Source organism: Euprymna scolopes, chromosome 33 (genome assembly GCF_053919585.1).
Source record: "Euprymna scolopes isolate OS-2025 chromosome 33, ASM5391958v1, whole genome shotgun sequence".
In the NCBI taxonomy this organism is placed as follows: Eukaryota; Metazoa; Mollusca; class Cephalopoda; order Sepiida; family Sepiolidae; genus Euprymna; species Euprymna scolopes.
Genome location: NC_136514.1, coordinates 38,871,722 through 38,889,468, shown reverse-complemented (window position 1 = coordinate 38,889,468; position 17,747 = coordinate 38,871,722). Strand labels below are relative to the sequence as shown.

Here is a 17,747-nt window from a genome sequence, read left to right as displayed (position 1 = left end):
GGTGCATTTTCCCTCATACATGCTTTGCCAAATTCGAACTTTAAAATTATGAACCTGAAACTGAATGTAAATTCATAACACCATGGATTCAAATGAAACACAGTCATTTTAAAACGCGTTTTACACAACTCAATTTGAATGGCAAGTATATTACTATAGAAAATTTACAAGCAATGAATAGGTGTTGAGTGTCAAAGGTAATAATGATGATGATTAAAATATTAAGGAAAATCTTTGAGTGCGGAATCAGAACTCAAATAACTAACCAGCCACATGTAAGTTGAAATAGAACAAAAAAATATAGAAAGAATATTACATGAGCTGGTACAACCAAAAATGGTGCTGAAGTGTTAAGGAGGATGGAAAGACTGAAGAGAGAGCACTAACAATATCTCTATTGATAGAGAGCAGAAAGTATTAAACCCTAAGAAAGTTTTGTCATTCAAATTCCACAGAAGGCGAATAGTAATTGCCAGCAAGAAATCAATTATAAATGGATGTTACGATAATGCAAAATGACTTGCAATGGTTATCAAAGGTGGTGGAAAGTGCTAGAAACTTGAGGAGACTTGTTGTCACTCAGGCTCCAGTGAACACCAGATGTTACAAGTGTACAATCACTGATAATAAATCATAAGGAGTAAATAGTAACTCATAAGACCTAAAAACACTGTGCAAAATTCCACCAAATTTGACAAAGAACTGTTTGATTGCAAGATGTAATACTATTAACAATCCTTATTGAAATATTAAGTAAAGCCCCCACCCCCATTTATAAATAAACATTGGCCGGTTTTAAATAATTTTCCTCTCTTTGGACTGCCAATTTATTAAATCATTAATATGATTCTCTTTTAAGATATTCAGACGATTAGCAAGAAACTAACCCCTTCTCAAAGAGAGAAATGCAAAGCTTGGGACGATGGACCTCCTAGAACTGTACAGAAGCAACTTCATACCATAATCAACAGGGAAAAGATTATTACAATAATGGTTTAGACTGTTGATTTTGAGATTGAAAAGAAAAAATTTTGTAGAAATATGTGCAAAAATCCAAACTAAGGACTCAAACTCTAATCAGTTGACATCATCTCACCAATAATATGTCGGAAATGTAAAGTTATGAAGAAACGTTAAAATTTACTAGGGAAAGCTGCAATTCAGTTTTATTGCAGCCATTGCAAATTCATGCAATAAAAAAAAAAAGGTTTGGATTATTTTAAGTATTAATATAGTTGAAGAAATCCTGATGCTCATGGCTTGTCTCCCAATGTGATGGACATTCTAAAAATTCTAATTTTCCATTTTACTTCACAAAAACTCAACTAAATTCTAATTTACAATATTCTTTAGATGAAGTATCATTATTACAGAGTTCAGAATAAAGATTGGGTTTAAGATAAGAATTTATTTAGAAACAACTATTCTTCAAAATAAAAACCATTATGATTTAAGATCTTCGTCCCATAATCTGTTTCAAGCTTTCGGATTTGATCAAAATAACATTTGTTTGGTTTCAAATCAGATTCTTGACAGACTTCTATAACTTCATTAAAGGGCTACAAATCTGTGATTTTTTTATGCAAATCTTATAGCACAAAGAAAAAAATAAATAAGCAACAAGATAAAAAAAAATCGAACAGAACAGAAGTTCTGTCGCATCCAGCCAACTGATGTATTATTTTTTATGTATTTGTTTATTATTTTTTATTTTTTAAAACATTTTCTGATCAGTAGGGCTAGGACAACAGCATATTCTTTTCATTGGTTTGACTCTTGAGTGTGTATCCGATGATATCTTATATGCTTTTATATAGAGTGATGTGGTTCTCGGTTGATTAACTTTGTCTGTGTCGGATATATACTCGAGAGTCAAAACAATGAAAAGAATATTCTGTTGTCATAGCCCTACTGATCAGGTACTTTATGAAGAGTCACAGATTTGAGTTTTTTTAATAAAATTGAAGAAACCTGTCTAAAATCAAATCTCAAAGATTGGCATTTTGATCAAATCAGAAAAATTGAAAGTCATCTACAATGGGCATTACTATAAAGGACAATTACTATTTGTTGTTTTAAATCAATTCTTGCATAAGAAATAATTAGTTTAACACGGTACATAAAATTTTTTTTCTTCAATCTAATATTTCAGTTTTTTGAGCTTGGTTATTGTCATGTTTCAACCATTGTACTCTTCGGCCTTCTTCAGAGATTCTTGTCAGAATTGGTAACCTACTAGACATTACTAGGTGGATAATCGTGTTGGGTAAGAAATATTCTCGAATAAATTCTATCTAAGAGTTGTAAGTTCAATTCCTGACGAAGAGACTTTTTTAAACAAATTGATTCAAGTTGATCTCTAAAAAGCATAGAATTCAGAAGTACATTAAAGAATTTGGTTTAAAATTCACTGAAGGTTACAATGATGGAAGGTTATGCTGAAGAAGACTTAAAAGTGTAATGTTTGAAAATTGCAAAAAATGCTAACCAACAATAGATAAACAGCAAGAAATATGTTTTTAAAAAAAGTGACATTTGTTTGTTAATGTTTTTGAAATATACTGATAGAATAAAAAAGAAAGTGGCACCCCCCCTCCAAGCCAAGTGATTAAAAAGTTTCTAAAACTTGTAATTATTATCGCACTTTAAAAGGCCTGAACTGATCACTTTCCTTTCAGTGAATTTATGGAATTGTGCAGCATTTTTACAAAAAAAAAAAAAAAAAAAAAAGAAAACGGACAGAACTTCCAACTTTTCATGTGGATCTTTTGCTGTCTTCACGTTGATCATTTATCAAGCGCATCTTTTGAAAGTGATACCTTCCCCCATGATTCTCAAATATAAGGCATTGTCAAGTGATATTGTTCACAACATTCTTTAACCTTAATCGAGGTAATTACATAGAAGCATACCTCTATATTAAATGTCATATTTAAGAAGAAGAAAAAAAGATAAATATTTATATATCCCATTCACACACACACACACACACACACACATATATATACACAGAAACACAAACAAATATAAGTAAACATTAACATATACATACAATTTCAGCATAAATACTTGCACTGTTATAGGAATGAAAATTACATAGATATATAAATAGATACATTCCTTTGTACAATACGACAATGTTAATTTTAAAAATTTTATTTAAAGTTGTTAAGATAAATATTTAGCCAAATCTAATTTACAAACAAGTGTAGGTGGTACTTGTCTGCTTCTCATTGCCAACTCCTAAATCTTGAGCTTCCCACTGTTATTTGGAGCTAATAACATTTTTCATCCAGAAAAACATTTGTATAATTCATCACCACATTCCAGCAAGAAAGGACAGTGTTTGCTTATTTTGTGCACATATTTTTCTGTTTTCTTTACTAAAAACTTATCTTTAATCATTAAATTCTGCATTTCATTCAACTACTACCAGTAAAACAAGAATGACAAATTTCTGTTATTGATACACAGACACAGTGTATGTGCCTGTGCATATATATATATATATATATATATATATATATATTATTATTATTATTATTTCAACCTCAGGGTTTTTACCGATTTCTTCAGATAATTCAAGTCCTAAGATTTGATTCTATGATTTAATAGGATCAAATTTTAAAACCTGAATTATCTGAAGAAATTGGCATGATGATATTGTCCTGTCAATAGAAACAATCTGAAATGATTTAAGCAAAAACCCTGAGGTTGAAACAAAAAAGACATATTCAGCTCTACTAAAGTATTGAGCACTTTTACCCTGTTTTTTTACCTAATATACCTCCTTGTGTATGTATATATACATAACTTTATGTATCTATTTTCAGTATTTAAATTTATTTCAAGGCGTTCAATATGTGAGTAGATCTAAGTAGTAATTTATGAAAATATATGACAGGTAAGCTACACAGAATTTTCTGTGCTTCATTTTCATAAGGATTCGTCAGGCTATTGATGATGACACATGTAAAAGTCTGTTTAGCTTAATTGTCATATTTTCATAACTTTATATGCATAAATATATATAACAATAATAAACTCGGCTTATGTGAACATTTTTCATTAATTCTACCTCAGAAGATACAACTATCATAATTTGGGCTGTTTTCACAATTCATACTTAAACCAGCATTCGTGAGTAACTGATTTTCATGTTACTAGCTGAAGTAATAGTCAATACCGAGTTTCTCAAACCTTTCTGTTGTGAACCCGTAAGGGTCTGAAAGAACGGCACAACTTAGGACTTAGTAGAAACAAAATATATTGAACAAAAGAAGTAAATGCAACAAATAGAGAGTGTGATTCAGTCCATCTGCTATGTATGCAGGACTTGCGTGCAAACACGAATAGACATATTCTTCTGGTCTTTATAATAAATGGGAGAGTTCATTCACATCCATGCCTCCATTCAGTCTCAAGAGACAATGGATATATCCTGTTAGCTTTGTGTTTAAAAAAAAAGTTCAATAAATTTAAAAAAAAAAAAAAAAAACGATGTCAAATATGTATAGTGATTTGACTAAAAAAAAAAAATTACTTATTTTTATGTCTATTCACTATTTTTAATGTTAGCTAAAGGGTGCAGATTATTAAAAGTGTGCTGTTTGCACATTTGAAAGAGAATGCTAGAAATGATCATACATTATTTTCTAATGTTATTTTCACTTATTTTTTATTTTGAATAACGAGTTTTAAAATAAAGGGATACCTATCAAAAACCTGACCCTTCCAACTTTGTATTGACATCTTCCACCAGGTTACAATAAGCAGCCAAAAGACGCCAATGCAATTAGCCAATCAGCAATCAGCTGCCAGCAGATGATAAGCTTAAATAAAATACATGTAAGTAATAGCAACCATAAAACAAAATACATTTTTAATCTAAAATGAATTACAGCATATTGTGTGAACATATTAGATCTGGCAAATAAAGACTTATAGCAAAAAAAAAAAAAAAAAAAGTTCTTAAAACACTTAACTTTCTTTGAAAAAAGTAACAATCTGATTATTTTATAGTTATTTCCACATTTTAAATGTAAAAGAAATATTTGTAAATTTTCTCATATGCAAAAAAAAAAAAAAATTTACTTAATAGAAACTTTTCTGTATATTATATGTGCATTAAGGGTTACCTGGTTGAAAACAGTATATGTGATATATGAAGTCATCTGCTAATGACATCATATATGACATATATTGTGAACAAACAAACAAAACCGGAATATGATATATATATATCCCAAAGGATGTTTGCAATACCTGGGAGTATAGTATTATGAAGGGACATATGCTACGCTAAAAATAAGCCAAATTTTGTGAATTTAACCTTTTTTTTTTAAGCAGTTTGGCCTTCAAAAATTGTATCTATCCTTTTTCAAAGACGAAGGAAGGGACAAGTAGAATATTATATAGATTAGAAACTGCTTAAAACTATACAAACTAAGAATACCTATATCTGTGGGTGGTTGCCGATTACTATATATATATACAGTATTTCAACATGTTATGTTGTATCAGAGAATCAAGCATAAGCCCTTTTAATGTTAATATAGTTAGAGATACATGAAAAAAATTTTCCACATTTATATATTATATAATCATGAAGAATTCAATTGAAAAACTCAATAAACTTAACTGCTGTAAATTGAGAAATTAAACAATAAAAGGACAAAGATATAAAACATAGAAGCTTATTTTAATTACAATCAAAAAGAAAGTATGCTGCTTTCACATTATAAAAAACATTATGGATAAATTCTACGCTCTTTAAAGTTTGAAAACGGCATTTATCAGATTTTTTTGAATTCAAGCTCTTTATGTATGTCATGTATCACTAGGTAAAAAAAAAACAAAAAAAAAACACTCAGGTGCTTGATCATACGCTCTACAATTTTAGCAGCCACATGACACATATGCAAATGGCTGAGCCAGTGCGCAAAGTGACGCCACAGCTAAGGAAAAGAAGAAAAAGAAAAAAGAGAAAAAAATGCACCACATAGTGAAGATGAGAAAAAAGCGCTTGCCGGCATGAGATGGATGTGTGGCCCTATGGTAGCTGCGAGAGAGTTTTAAGCTTCTGTTGAGACGGCAGGGTTTTGTTAACTACATGGCAGATAAGATGAACAAGGTGCAATGCATCAGTTTGGAAAGTACCATGAATAAATGCCTTTCACTTCAACTGAAAAAGCTGAGTCAAATTTTTTTTTTTTTTTTTTTTTTTTTTTACACAGTGGTCACCACTTATCAAGGCCCGGAAGCCACTCCGGGATAAGGGCTATTGCAAGTATGTACATTACGTTAGTGTTGAGATTTGATGAAGTGTTTACTTAAAGGGGCGGTTCATTAGGAATTTGTTAACGTTGAACTTGAACACATCCAAGTTGTAGTCAGGTGGAAAGCAGGCAGATGGAACAGAGTTCCACAGGCGTGCAGTTCTAAGAAAGAAGCTTTGTTCATGGAATCCACGTTTTGATTTAGGCACAGATAGAGTGGGGGAAATTTTTCACAGTGGATTCGGCTAGACGGGTGTTTTTCGTGAAAGATTGGCGAGGGGGGGGGGCTAGAGATTGGAGTTCAGACGAGCACCTGCCATGGAAATAACGATAAAACAAGGATAGACTCGCAACGTCTCTTCTGTGGGAGAGAGGTTGCAGGGTAGAGAAAAGGGCATCCCCCACTAAGCCACAAAGTCTATTTTATACTCTGTCATGGCAGGATAGGCTGTTTTTAGCAGCTCCTGCCCAGATATGGCAGCAGTATTCCATCCTTGGACGTACTTGGCTTTTATATAGATAGAGAATTGCATCAGTAGTGAGATATCTTCTGGAGCAGTAGAAGGATCCCATCATCTTTCCAGCGCCCTTGGCAACAGACTTGATGTACGTGTTCCATTTCAGATCAGGAGTAAAGGTCAAACCCAGAAGCTTGTCAAAACACGGGGCCTCTCTCAGACGAGAGCCATCCATTCCAATTGATGCCAGATGGGGATCAGAGCGTTGATGATGTAAGGATAGGAGTTCGGTTTTAGATGCATTAAAGGTAACCAGCCACGTCTTCCCCCACTGAACCACGCGCTCGAGATCAGAGGAGAAAGAATCAGAGAGAACTTTATCATTTACAGCCTTTGATGTGTTGCCGTAGATGGTCGTGTCATCAGCATAAATGCCAACGAATGATTTAAGTATGTGTTTAGGGAGGTCATTGCAACTGTCCCAGACATAACATGTTGAGTTAGAGTGTTAAAATATGATACTATTGAAGATTAACGACCATGTTATACAATAGTAAATAAAGTTATTTTATTTAAAAACAGTGCTTGTGTGTTTATACACACTAGCAGGGAAACTGAATGGTGCCTGGGATTGAATGAGGATCAATGAATGTTCCCATACCTTTATTGTCATAAAAATCGATGAAAGCATCCATTTTTAAATCAAATCAATTGACTACCTGTTATAGTTAGGGACCTCCCCGCAGTGACTTACTCCACAATATACTGTAGCCAATGTTTCACTGTAGAAAACCAACTGTTGATGTTATAAAATTATTTTTTATATCATGGCTTGAATTAAAGTTTAAAATGCAATAGTCAAGTATCATGGTCCAATTCTGCTCTAAGCAGAAATATTCATTTCAAACACAACTTGGTATTATCAAATAACATACTGTTGATTTTATATGCATGGTCCTTCTGCTTGTGTGGTAATAAAGCTTCTCAAATGCACTTGTGATGTTAGGCTGTATAAGAGTGTTAAGTTTGGTCAAAAGCAGACTATTCTTTCTTTAATCGGATTTTTCGATTTTTCAGTAATTATTGGAGGCATTCAGATACACAACTTATCTAAGAATACTCAGATATATAATGCTTTATGTATTGGAAAGTGTATAATTTATTTAAAAATTGACCCAGCTATTTCGGAGTACATAGGGAATGAACTCGCAAAGCGTTTTAAATATGAATATATATATACTAGCATGGGTGCCCGGTGTTGCCCGGATATTTGGAGGTGTATGCTGAGCGCAAAAAAAAAAAAGGGGGTCAATTTTTTTTAACTTTCACCCCTATTATGACCCCTTAACATTTATTGTTTTTGGCTCAAATCAAATTATTAAGTTAGATCCATGTTCAAGGAACCTATATCTAAAATTTCAAGTTTGTAGACCCAAAATTGTCGGAGGAGTTTGGTAGAGTTCACAAAGGTCAAATCGTTGAACTTTGACCCCTTAATCGCCAAATTTCTGGCCAAAATCCGATCACATAGATTTTCCCAAATCTCATTACCCAGTACATCAAATTTCGAGTCTGTAGACTAAAAATTGACAGAGTTATTGCGTAGGGAAATGTACACAGACACACATACACAGACAGACACTTTCACTTTTATAGATATATTTTTAAAAAGTTATCTTTGAGGTTGTTCCTTACTTTCTTACCTTTTTCTATTTTTCTTTTAACCTCCTGTGAGTTTCTTCATTGCTTTTTGAAAATGATGAACATCATATTTCTTTCTTTTTGCCAAAATGATGACTTGTATTCCTCTTCCTCCACCACACAGCACATATATACATGCCATACACATTTCGGAAGCAATGATAAAATGGTAAGAGCACTTATCCTTAATTAAATTGAGATATTTCAAAAGGAAATCTGCACTTGATTCTAAGCTTCAAGGAATGCATTCCTAATTAAACCATTTTGGGGGGCCATGATTTCCATTAAGGCAAACAAAAAAATAAAATTACCCATGACAGCCACGTAGATGGCAAAATCTAAAATATTATATTTAAATAGTTTTGAGAAGAATTTTTTTAGGATTTCGAGTGTTCAATACATTAGGGTCTTATAATACTAAAATATCATGAATGACAATACAAAGACCAGATGTGATACAAAATCAAACCACAATATAAGGACAACTAGTGCTGGTTTGGAACAGAGAAAAATTAGGATCAGTCTCTTTTTTCTCATAAAAAAGCCTATCTTTTTTCACTCTCTTCAACTGCAGATAAAAAAAAATAAAAAATAGGAGTCAATAATAAAAAAAAGAAATCAATATATATATATATATATATATATATATATATTATATACACAAGGCAAAATGTGTGTGTGTGTGTGTGTGTGTGTGTGTCTGCCAAAAACTTTCGACAGAGGCAACAGATTTTCACGAGATCGGTATCATTTTGAAGCTCGACCCTTCAGATGACACACATCAAAAACTTGGCCAAAAACATTAATTGCTTCACCCTTAACTGGGCACTTTTCTACAGGGAGGGGTAGCAAAAAAATCGTTCCTTCATGACAATTTAACCAAACATGCATGCGCAAAAACGTTCTTTCTTGAATTAGTTTAAATACAAAAATACAAATCTGTTGCAGTAAACCTATGGTATTTAGGTCCAGAGGGGAAAAACCACCTCTTTTATTATATAGAAGATGATATATATATATATATATATATATTACAAATTATTAACACATCTAAAAAAAAGATTTATGAAACAATTTTAACTTAAAAAATGTCAACATTCACAAAGTCTTATGTTAGACTAGATAACATTTAAGCAAGTTGACAAAAACTAGATAAATGACAGTTTCCTATTATAGGATAATTGTTTTAGTCAGAAGCATATCTAAACTTTTTTATATAATCGAACATCTTTGATACAAATAAAAAAATTTGCAATAATGAAATATAAATTAAAAAAAAAAAGATGACATTTAAAAAATTGTGGGAAATGAAAAAATATTTCAGTAGTTTTACTCCTGCATTTCTGAGGCTATTTTTTTTTTTATATATATATATTAAATCACTAGAGACATGTTGGGTCAGTATTTGTTATTTATATTAAATATTTACTAGTAAAACTCAGTTGATGTTAGCCTATAATTGTCCACAAGTCTTTTAAATGATGAAGAAGGGCAAATGATGGGAATAAATAAAAGGATGAGGGGAGATTAAAAAACACGAGGGTAGCAGGTCTAGTAAGGGGTTTATATTGTCTCCCTGGAAGAAAAACAAATATGACTGATTTGATTTCAAAATATTTGTACCATATTTTCAAACACATAAGACACTTAGTAGTCCCAAAAGGAGACGTTTATCAAAAAAAGGATGTTTAAATGTGTTGCATGCATTAGTTTTGTTTGTAAACCTCATTTATCATCATATCAGGTGGGGTTATTCGATTTTTTTTTTTTTTTTATCCAAAAAAGAAACAAAAAAAAATATGTATTATGTGGTGTGAAATTTGGCAAATGTGGGTTACAATTATAATATTAAAATAATTTAAAACAGAATCTTGCAGAAAAAAATAAAACAAGTTGTTCTTACCTCAGCTGACTCTAAATCTTTATTATATGACTTTGGTGGAAATCGCATCGCCTGGAAAAATATAAAAAGACAAAATTATTTTTTTCGTCTGGTCATTTATTAGCATATATACAGTTTTGTCAATATTTCATGTTTAAAAAACAATCTATATGATACTAAAATTGTGATAATCTTCCTTGGTTGCACATTGAATAGTTTTATAGTGGGAGGATGGATGAATTAAATGAGAAGTGGTGTGAGAAGAAGAACCGAAAGGTGGGAGTGATGACGAAGAGGAATAGCAAGATTAGTGGCATCAAAACAGTAAGGAAAGGAAAATTTGAAAATATTAAATATTAAAATAAAGAAATTATTTAAAAAAAAAAAAAATGGTAATATAGCGGGTAGGCTTGGAATAGATTGTCTCAATCATTACAGGGGAACACTGGGTTAACCTTCTACTAAATATATATATATATATATATATATATAAAATGAATTCCACAGCTAAACAACGTCGCAGCTCACAAGAGCCATGACAGTCAACGAACCAGAAATTCAGTTTGCATTCAATGAATTGTTCATTTTATATATATATATATATATATATATATATATATATATATATATATATATATATGAACAATTCATTGAATGCAAACTGATGTTTTTCATATAGCCTATTTAGGTGAGAGAGTTCATACCATTAAAAATAGAAATCGAATTGCTGATTCAAATAAGATATGCCTAAAGAAACTGAATGTGTAGATGATACGAGAGTGGGGAGGAGGGGCAGAATAAATTTACTATTAAATTTGTTGGGTAGATTGAAACAAACAAAGTAGAAGAAAAAGTGCCAAAATATTAAAATTATACAATTAAGCCTTCATTTAGCATTTTTCATTTAGTACTTTTTTATATTTTTTTTAAATTTAAAAAGGTCAATTTCTGATTATAAAATTTTCTCACACTTGAACAGTTAACTATTAGGGTCGTTCCAAAAAGTAATGCCTCCTATTTTTTTTTTATTCCACCCAAATGAATCGAAAAAAAAAAAAAAAATTTTTCACCATAACCTATTCAGGGGGCATACAAAATTAAAATGTTTTTTAGGTGTATTTCTTGTAGTTTCTTTTTCTTTTAGCATGTAAATTCCATTGTTTTTTTAATGCAAAAAATAATGGCCACTATTCACTTGCCTTCTTACAAGTGTATAGTTAGATATGAGGTCCGTTTTTAATGTGAAAAAAATAAATTCCAATTCCCCAACCTAAGATTTCTTCTTCACTAGCCGAAGAAAAAATAGATTAGTATTAGAACAGATACTGCACTTATTTGATAGCTGTGAATTCTATATTGTACAAATTCAAGTTGAAAGTCCTACAAATGACATGGTTTATTGATATAAGACATTTTCATATTGAGAAGGAATATATAAAAGGCAAAAAGCTAAGCAAAAAAATGATTGTGGACATATAAATGAAAGCAACGAAATATCAGGTTTTTCCACTTTACAGCAACGATCTTGAATTGGGGTCTCACGACCAGATGTAATTTAAAGTGTTACCTAAACCATAAGCAATGTAAAGTCACAAGAAATGTGGGTGAGAATTGTGCAACCCTTACTTCTTTTTTAACCTCACTATTATGCAGATGGCTTTTTTTGTGGCATTCATTGTTCTTGAGACAGAAAGAAGACATTTCAATTTCTTCAATTATATCGACTCTAGGATTGCATTAGCCAAATATATTTACATTTATCAGCCATCAAACCGTGTTAGAGTTACACAAGACAGAGAAAAGGGAAATTTTTAAAACTTTTAAAAGCTCAAAGTTTAACAAATGATTGTTCAGCACAGTAAGGATGTAACCCACATTCAATTTGTTTTGTCAACGATAATAAAATATAAACAAGTATTTATACTACAAGGAAATTTGCCTAATAGCAAGGATTTTAATACAAGAGCCAACATATCATTTCAAGAATGAGAATTAATCACAGAATCAGTATAAATCGAAGAAAATAAAAAAAGAAATTGTGTGTGTGTGTATATATATATATATATATATATATTTCAAATAATTTCTTATAACTGATATCTGTATGTCTGACATGTTTAAAAATATTTTTGGCTATTAAATTAAAAGTTATGGAACCAAAATTGGCAATTGAAAACAAAAATTATAGCATTACAAAAATGCCAATATAGGGAATTATATAATTTATATGTGTGCATACAGTTTTGCAATAATAACATGGAAATAGAGGGCATTTTTTTTTTTTTTTGCATAATAAATCAATAAGCAAAAGAGTAGAAATGCATTCAATTATCCATTTTATTAGATCAATACGGATATAAGATTTCTAAGTACAATTAATCAATACCATACGCAGTTTCTGCTATTTCCCTTTTTCTTGAGTTTTAACAAAGACGATTGGCATTGTGTAGCACAAATTAAAAAAAAAAAAAAAACTTTTTAAATAACAAAATGAAACTGTCATGCCTCTATCAGGTTAATTATTTTTTTTTTTTCTTGGCTCCTGAATCCACAAATGGTGCCCAGTAGTACGTATATCCCTATCAGGGGGAGATGATTTTGAAAATGTTAGTTTTTTTGTTTTTTTTTTTTGCCAAGAGATTTGTGATTTGATTTGTTTTATGGCATACCAACTATCCACGGGTTATTTAATGCCAAATAAAGTTGTCAAATATAATTCAATAATTATTTATATAGCATAATATAGGTTGTTCTCATAATACATTGCTCTCAGGAGAAAATTTTACAGTGAAAGTGGCAATATTACTACCAAAAAACATAACTCTTTGGCATTGGTATCTTTGTTCTCAACATCATTGACCCTCAGCCATCGCCTTCTATGAGGAGTTTTCCAAAAGTAATACCTTCTATTTCTTTATTCTGCCCTAATGGATCAGAGGGGATTGTAAATTGCATTTTGATGATACTTATGCATTCATGACCTGAAAATTTCGTTGACAATGTGAGATTCTAAGACAGCAATCCCTGCTATGGACGTACATCAGAAACAAAGATGGGTCATTGAATTCCTTGTAAAAGTACACTAAGAATGGTGATGATTATATAGAATCACTCGTTTTTTATGGTACTATTGCAGGCTTCATAGATTTTCAATTTTTGGGCTTAAGTCATCACGGGTTGCCACCCAACACTTGGGGGGGGGGGTCCAAGGGCGATGGGGTCCACTGCATGAGGTCATCGTTGGTGAATTTGTAGCCCTGCTGACAGGGTGATTGTTTTAGAATATACAATGCTAATTAATAAATAATTAACAAAAGATTCAATCAGATTCGAGTTTGGCACGACCAATTCCATCATATAATGTTATCCATTAGATCTTTCATATGTTTCCTTGTTAAATTAATTTTGAAAACTCAAAGTCAAACGATTTGTAAATCAGTTTTGCAGACTAACCATCAATCTGGCGTACCACAGATCGTTTGGAATTAATTTTATAGAGTTTGTGTGCAATTTCACGGATGATACAGTATCTTTAATTTGCCTAGCTTTGATCGAATATGATTCATGTACGCAAAGAAACATTAAATATTCCTGAAGATTTATCTCTTGATGTGGACAATGGAGGAAAAATAGAGTAAAATAAAAAAAAAGCAAAAAAACAAACAAAAAAAACGATAAAGAAAAAAATATATTGCACACAATTGTATACGTTCATGCACGCTCACAAAGAGAAGAGAATATATAATATATATACACACATACATAAATCTTCAGTATAACACGTTTCATTATTTTGATATTGCATCAAGATAGATTCTGTCTATAAAAATTTTTGTTAAAAAGAAATCGCAAAATAAAAAGTCAATATGAAAGTAATACAGAAAGCAATATTCAAATAATAAGAATATTTTGTAAAACTTTTAAAAATATGTCTAAAAAAAATAACAGATAATCAGGTAGAAATGTTAATTTCAGATACATTGAGATAGAAGACATTTTTTTTTTCATTCTTTGAGATTTACTATGGAGGTAAAAAAAAAACAAAAAAACAAAACCTTCTACATCTCATTCTTTTATTACAGTTCTTCCCCCACCCCCCTTTTTTTTTTTTTTTCGTTGAAATTCTTTGGTGAATGTGTATTTCTCTAATATCATATCTGTTGCATAGACATACACACACACACAAGTGTCATCTTCTGTTTCACTGAATGCTTTTGTGCAGAGGAGAGAAATAATGTTTCATGATTAAAATGCACAGAAAAACCAAAGATGGGGGAAATGGGGGCAGTGATTGAAAGTAACTTAAGTGCTATAAACAAATATAGCTCTTGTCAAAATAAAAACCAACATGGTTGTTATTAGTTCATTCATATGTGTGTGTATGTATGTATGGGTGTGTATACTGTGTGTGCGTTTTATCCACAGACAGCTGTCTCTCTATCATAGCTCTTCACTAGTCGCGGCACCAATTTGCATATGTTGTATTACGACCGTACTCAAAAGTATGACAACACCTTGATTTATAAAAATATAACGACAGCTTTATTATAGGTTTTGGTGGTGAGTGAGGATGGGTCCGATCAGAGGAGAAGATGATGGATTAGTAGGAGGAAGATCGGCACACAGGAATTTGCCGACTCTTCAGCTTCTGCCTATTAAAATAAAAATTAACTTCAACTTAATTCAAGCCACTGTTATGTAATTGACTGTGACCTTTGACATCTGACCTTTCTCTTTTTTTCTGACAATCGATTCCGAGCCTGTATGATGTTTTGTCATCAGCTTTATTTCCTTGTTTTCAAAATTTCCTTCCAAAATTTCAACTATTATTTTTGTTTGACGTTAGATTGTCGTCAGCAGCATTCTCAGAGTTTTCGGCGCACACAACCTTGATTAGTCAACACTAGGTGAGAAAGTGCTTCAAACGGATTCAAAACAAAACAACTTTGTCCAATGTCAAGATCTTACCATTTGAATATAATCCTTACTATAAAATTAAAGGAAATTATAATGTTTATGTATACATTTGCCTTATCGGCTGCCAAAAGTGCTTAATTCGTTTGTGTACAATTATGCCTTAATTTAAGTTACAGATGTTTATTCCCTTAAAAGAGAATCCGACCCACATGTAGGGGAACAAATCTAGTCCTATGTAAGACAACACATTATTTCCATCTAACCTTATAAGACTCAATTCTATCAGATATATGCAAACAAATTCTGTTTCCCACTGTACATGACCATCAAGAAATTACAGTCGTAAATTGTTGGCAACATTGGTCATCACAACAATTATAATTGATGAACCAATCATGTCAGAGATGAAAGAACTATTCAATCTTTAATGGATTTGTGGTTTTCAGGGACACAATTGAAAACAGGTCCTAATAACAAGATCAAAAATTAGAAAAAACAAATTGGTTTCAATAATGGTTAAATTTCTCAGAAAATTTCATGATCCCATTCACTTTTTTTTTTTTCAGATTTCACCAAAGATGATTAGGGTCCAATTATCAATTCCAACGGATGTAACTGAAAAGAAAGCCCTATACAAGGATTAAATAACTTCCTCTTTATAAGAAATCCTATAATGGTATTACTTTCGTGAGGGGGGGGGGCAAGAATACTGTTAAATTTATACTCACACACAAAACATGCAGAAATAATAAAGCCGATGTCTTGAGATTTTATTTATAACATCAGTTAAAATATTAGTTTTGTTTTTGCTCATGATTTCTGATTAATTCATATGCAAGGAATGGATTTAAATGATAATTAAACTTTGTGGTTTTACACATTTACTTTTTGGCATTCTTCTAGTTGTGTGAAGTTCTCTCAAATCTGGGATGTGCATGTATATACGTGTGCGTGTGTGCACACGCACACATGTATACATGTGCGCCTGTACACTTTAAATAGCATTTGCATTCATATGAATATTAAACAAAAAAACAATAACGCTGGTAATTGCATCTATTTCAAACCCAGCATTGAAAAGAAAGTGAAATTTGAAATGCAACACGTCTATATTCATAAAGAAGGGATATTGATTACTGCTTCTGTGTGAAATGAAATAATCAACTGATTCCTGCAATCTATCTACGTTGGTCTGGGGCCAAGCTAAGAAAAAACACAGAGAAAACAGATTTGCATGTCTAATCTGTCTTGAAGAGAAAAGACTGATTATAATTGTCTTCTCCCACACCCCCACCCTTCCGAGGCATGTGACCAACTGTGATCGTTTCACCCTTATATCTGTTTGATATTTCACTTGCGTATTCTATGACTTGTGCGTTTACATCCCATTCTGAAATCTCGTATCATCTTATTCGTTTTGCACCTGGATCAGTTTGACATAAGGTCATCAGTACTGGGGGATATTTGCACTTTAGACACAATATGACAGAAAACCAAAAATAATTAAATTCCAGATGATGGATATTTCAGGAGAGAATCACTCCATTTCAAAACAGAAGATTTCATTTTCAGAAAAAAAAATTGTTTAAATAAATTTAAAAAAAAACAAAAAAAAACGTTTATATTGACATGAGAGAAAAACAATGATATACAAATTTAAAGATTAGAAATAAGTATGATTTTTTTCTTTCTAAACTTTTAAAATACTGATTGAATATATTTGAATTATGGAAGATACTCAAAGAGAACATTACACCAAATGGTAATACAAAAAACTTAATGCCATTATTAGCAATTTTTACAAAATATTTTTAGAATATTCACTCATAAACACTAAATATTACAAAACCATTAAAAAAATACATTTTTGTTTTAAATCAGTTTTTTCTTTCTTCAGAATGAAAACATACTTTTACTTGGTAAAATAAAGTAAAATAAGCAGTCAAATCAAATATTAAGAAAATAAGCAGATATTGTTTTGTTCATGCGCTTCTTATGTCTATCTTTGTTGGTTTGTGGCTGAGCTAAGGCGAAATTGTACAAAAGTTTTCAATGTTTCATGTGATTAACAATAAGAAAGTAGAAAAGAAAGAAGCAAATTGTGTGTTTTTATTATTATTATTATTATTATTATTATTGTTGTTTTCTCTTTTGAGCACGTACCCATATGTAATTTAACCTATTAAATCCTTCTGGTAAATAGTTTATGTACTCTGTGACTTGATCGTGCATATGCTGTTTCAACAATAAAATTCATAACGTTTTATTTTTGATTTACACCTGCACAAGTTTGTCACAGTACATGTATTAAAAAGATATGCATTAATACAATTGTCAGTACCAACTTACAAGGGGGGTTTACCTTTACCAAGACATAACAACAATAAAGAAACACTACATCATTAACAATTATATCTTAGCACGGTAGAATTTTCACAGTAAAACAGACAGTAATAATAATTCCACATTTTCGAAATCCAAATAATTTCTATTTGAAGCTGCGTAAACTTA

General features: G+C 31.2%; 1 protein-coding gene across 1 annotated transcript in view; it reads right to left on the bottom strand.

Annotated features, from left to right (window-relative positions):
• Positions 1-17,747, bottom strand: part of LOC145258199 (26S proteasome non-ATPase regulatory subunit 3-like) — a 497,578-nt gene that overhangs the window by 110,463 nt on the left and 369,368 nt on the right. The window contains exon 10 of the mRNA XM_080116096.1: positions 10,341-10,391. Coding sequence (XP_079972222.1) covers positions 10,341-10,391 — 51 coding nt within the window. The remainder of the gene's footprint in view (positions 1-10,340; positions 10,392-17,747) is intronic.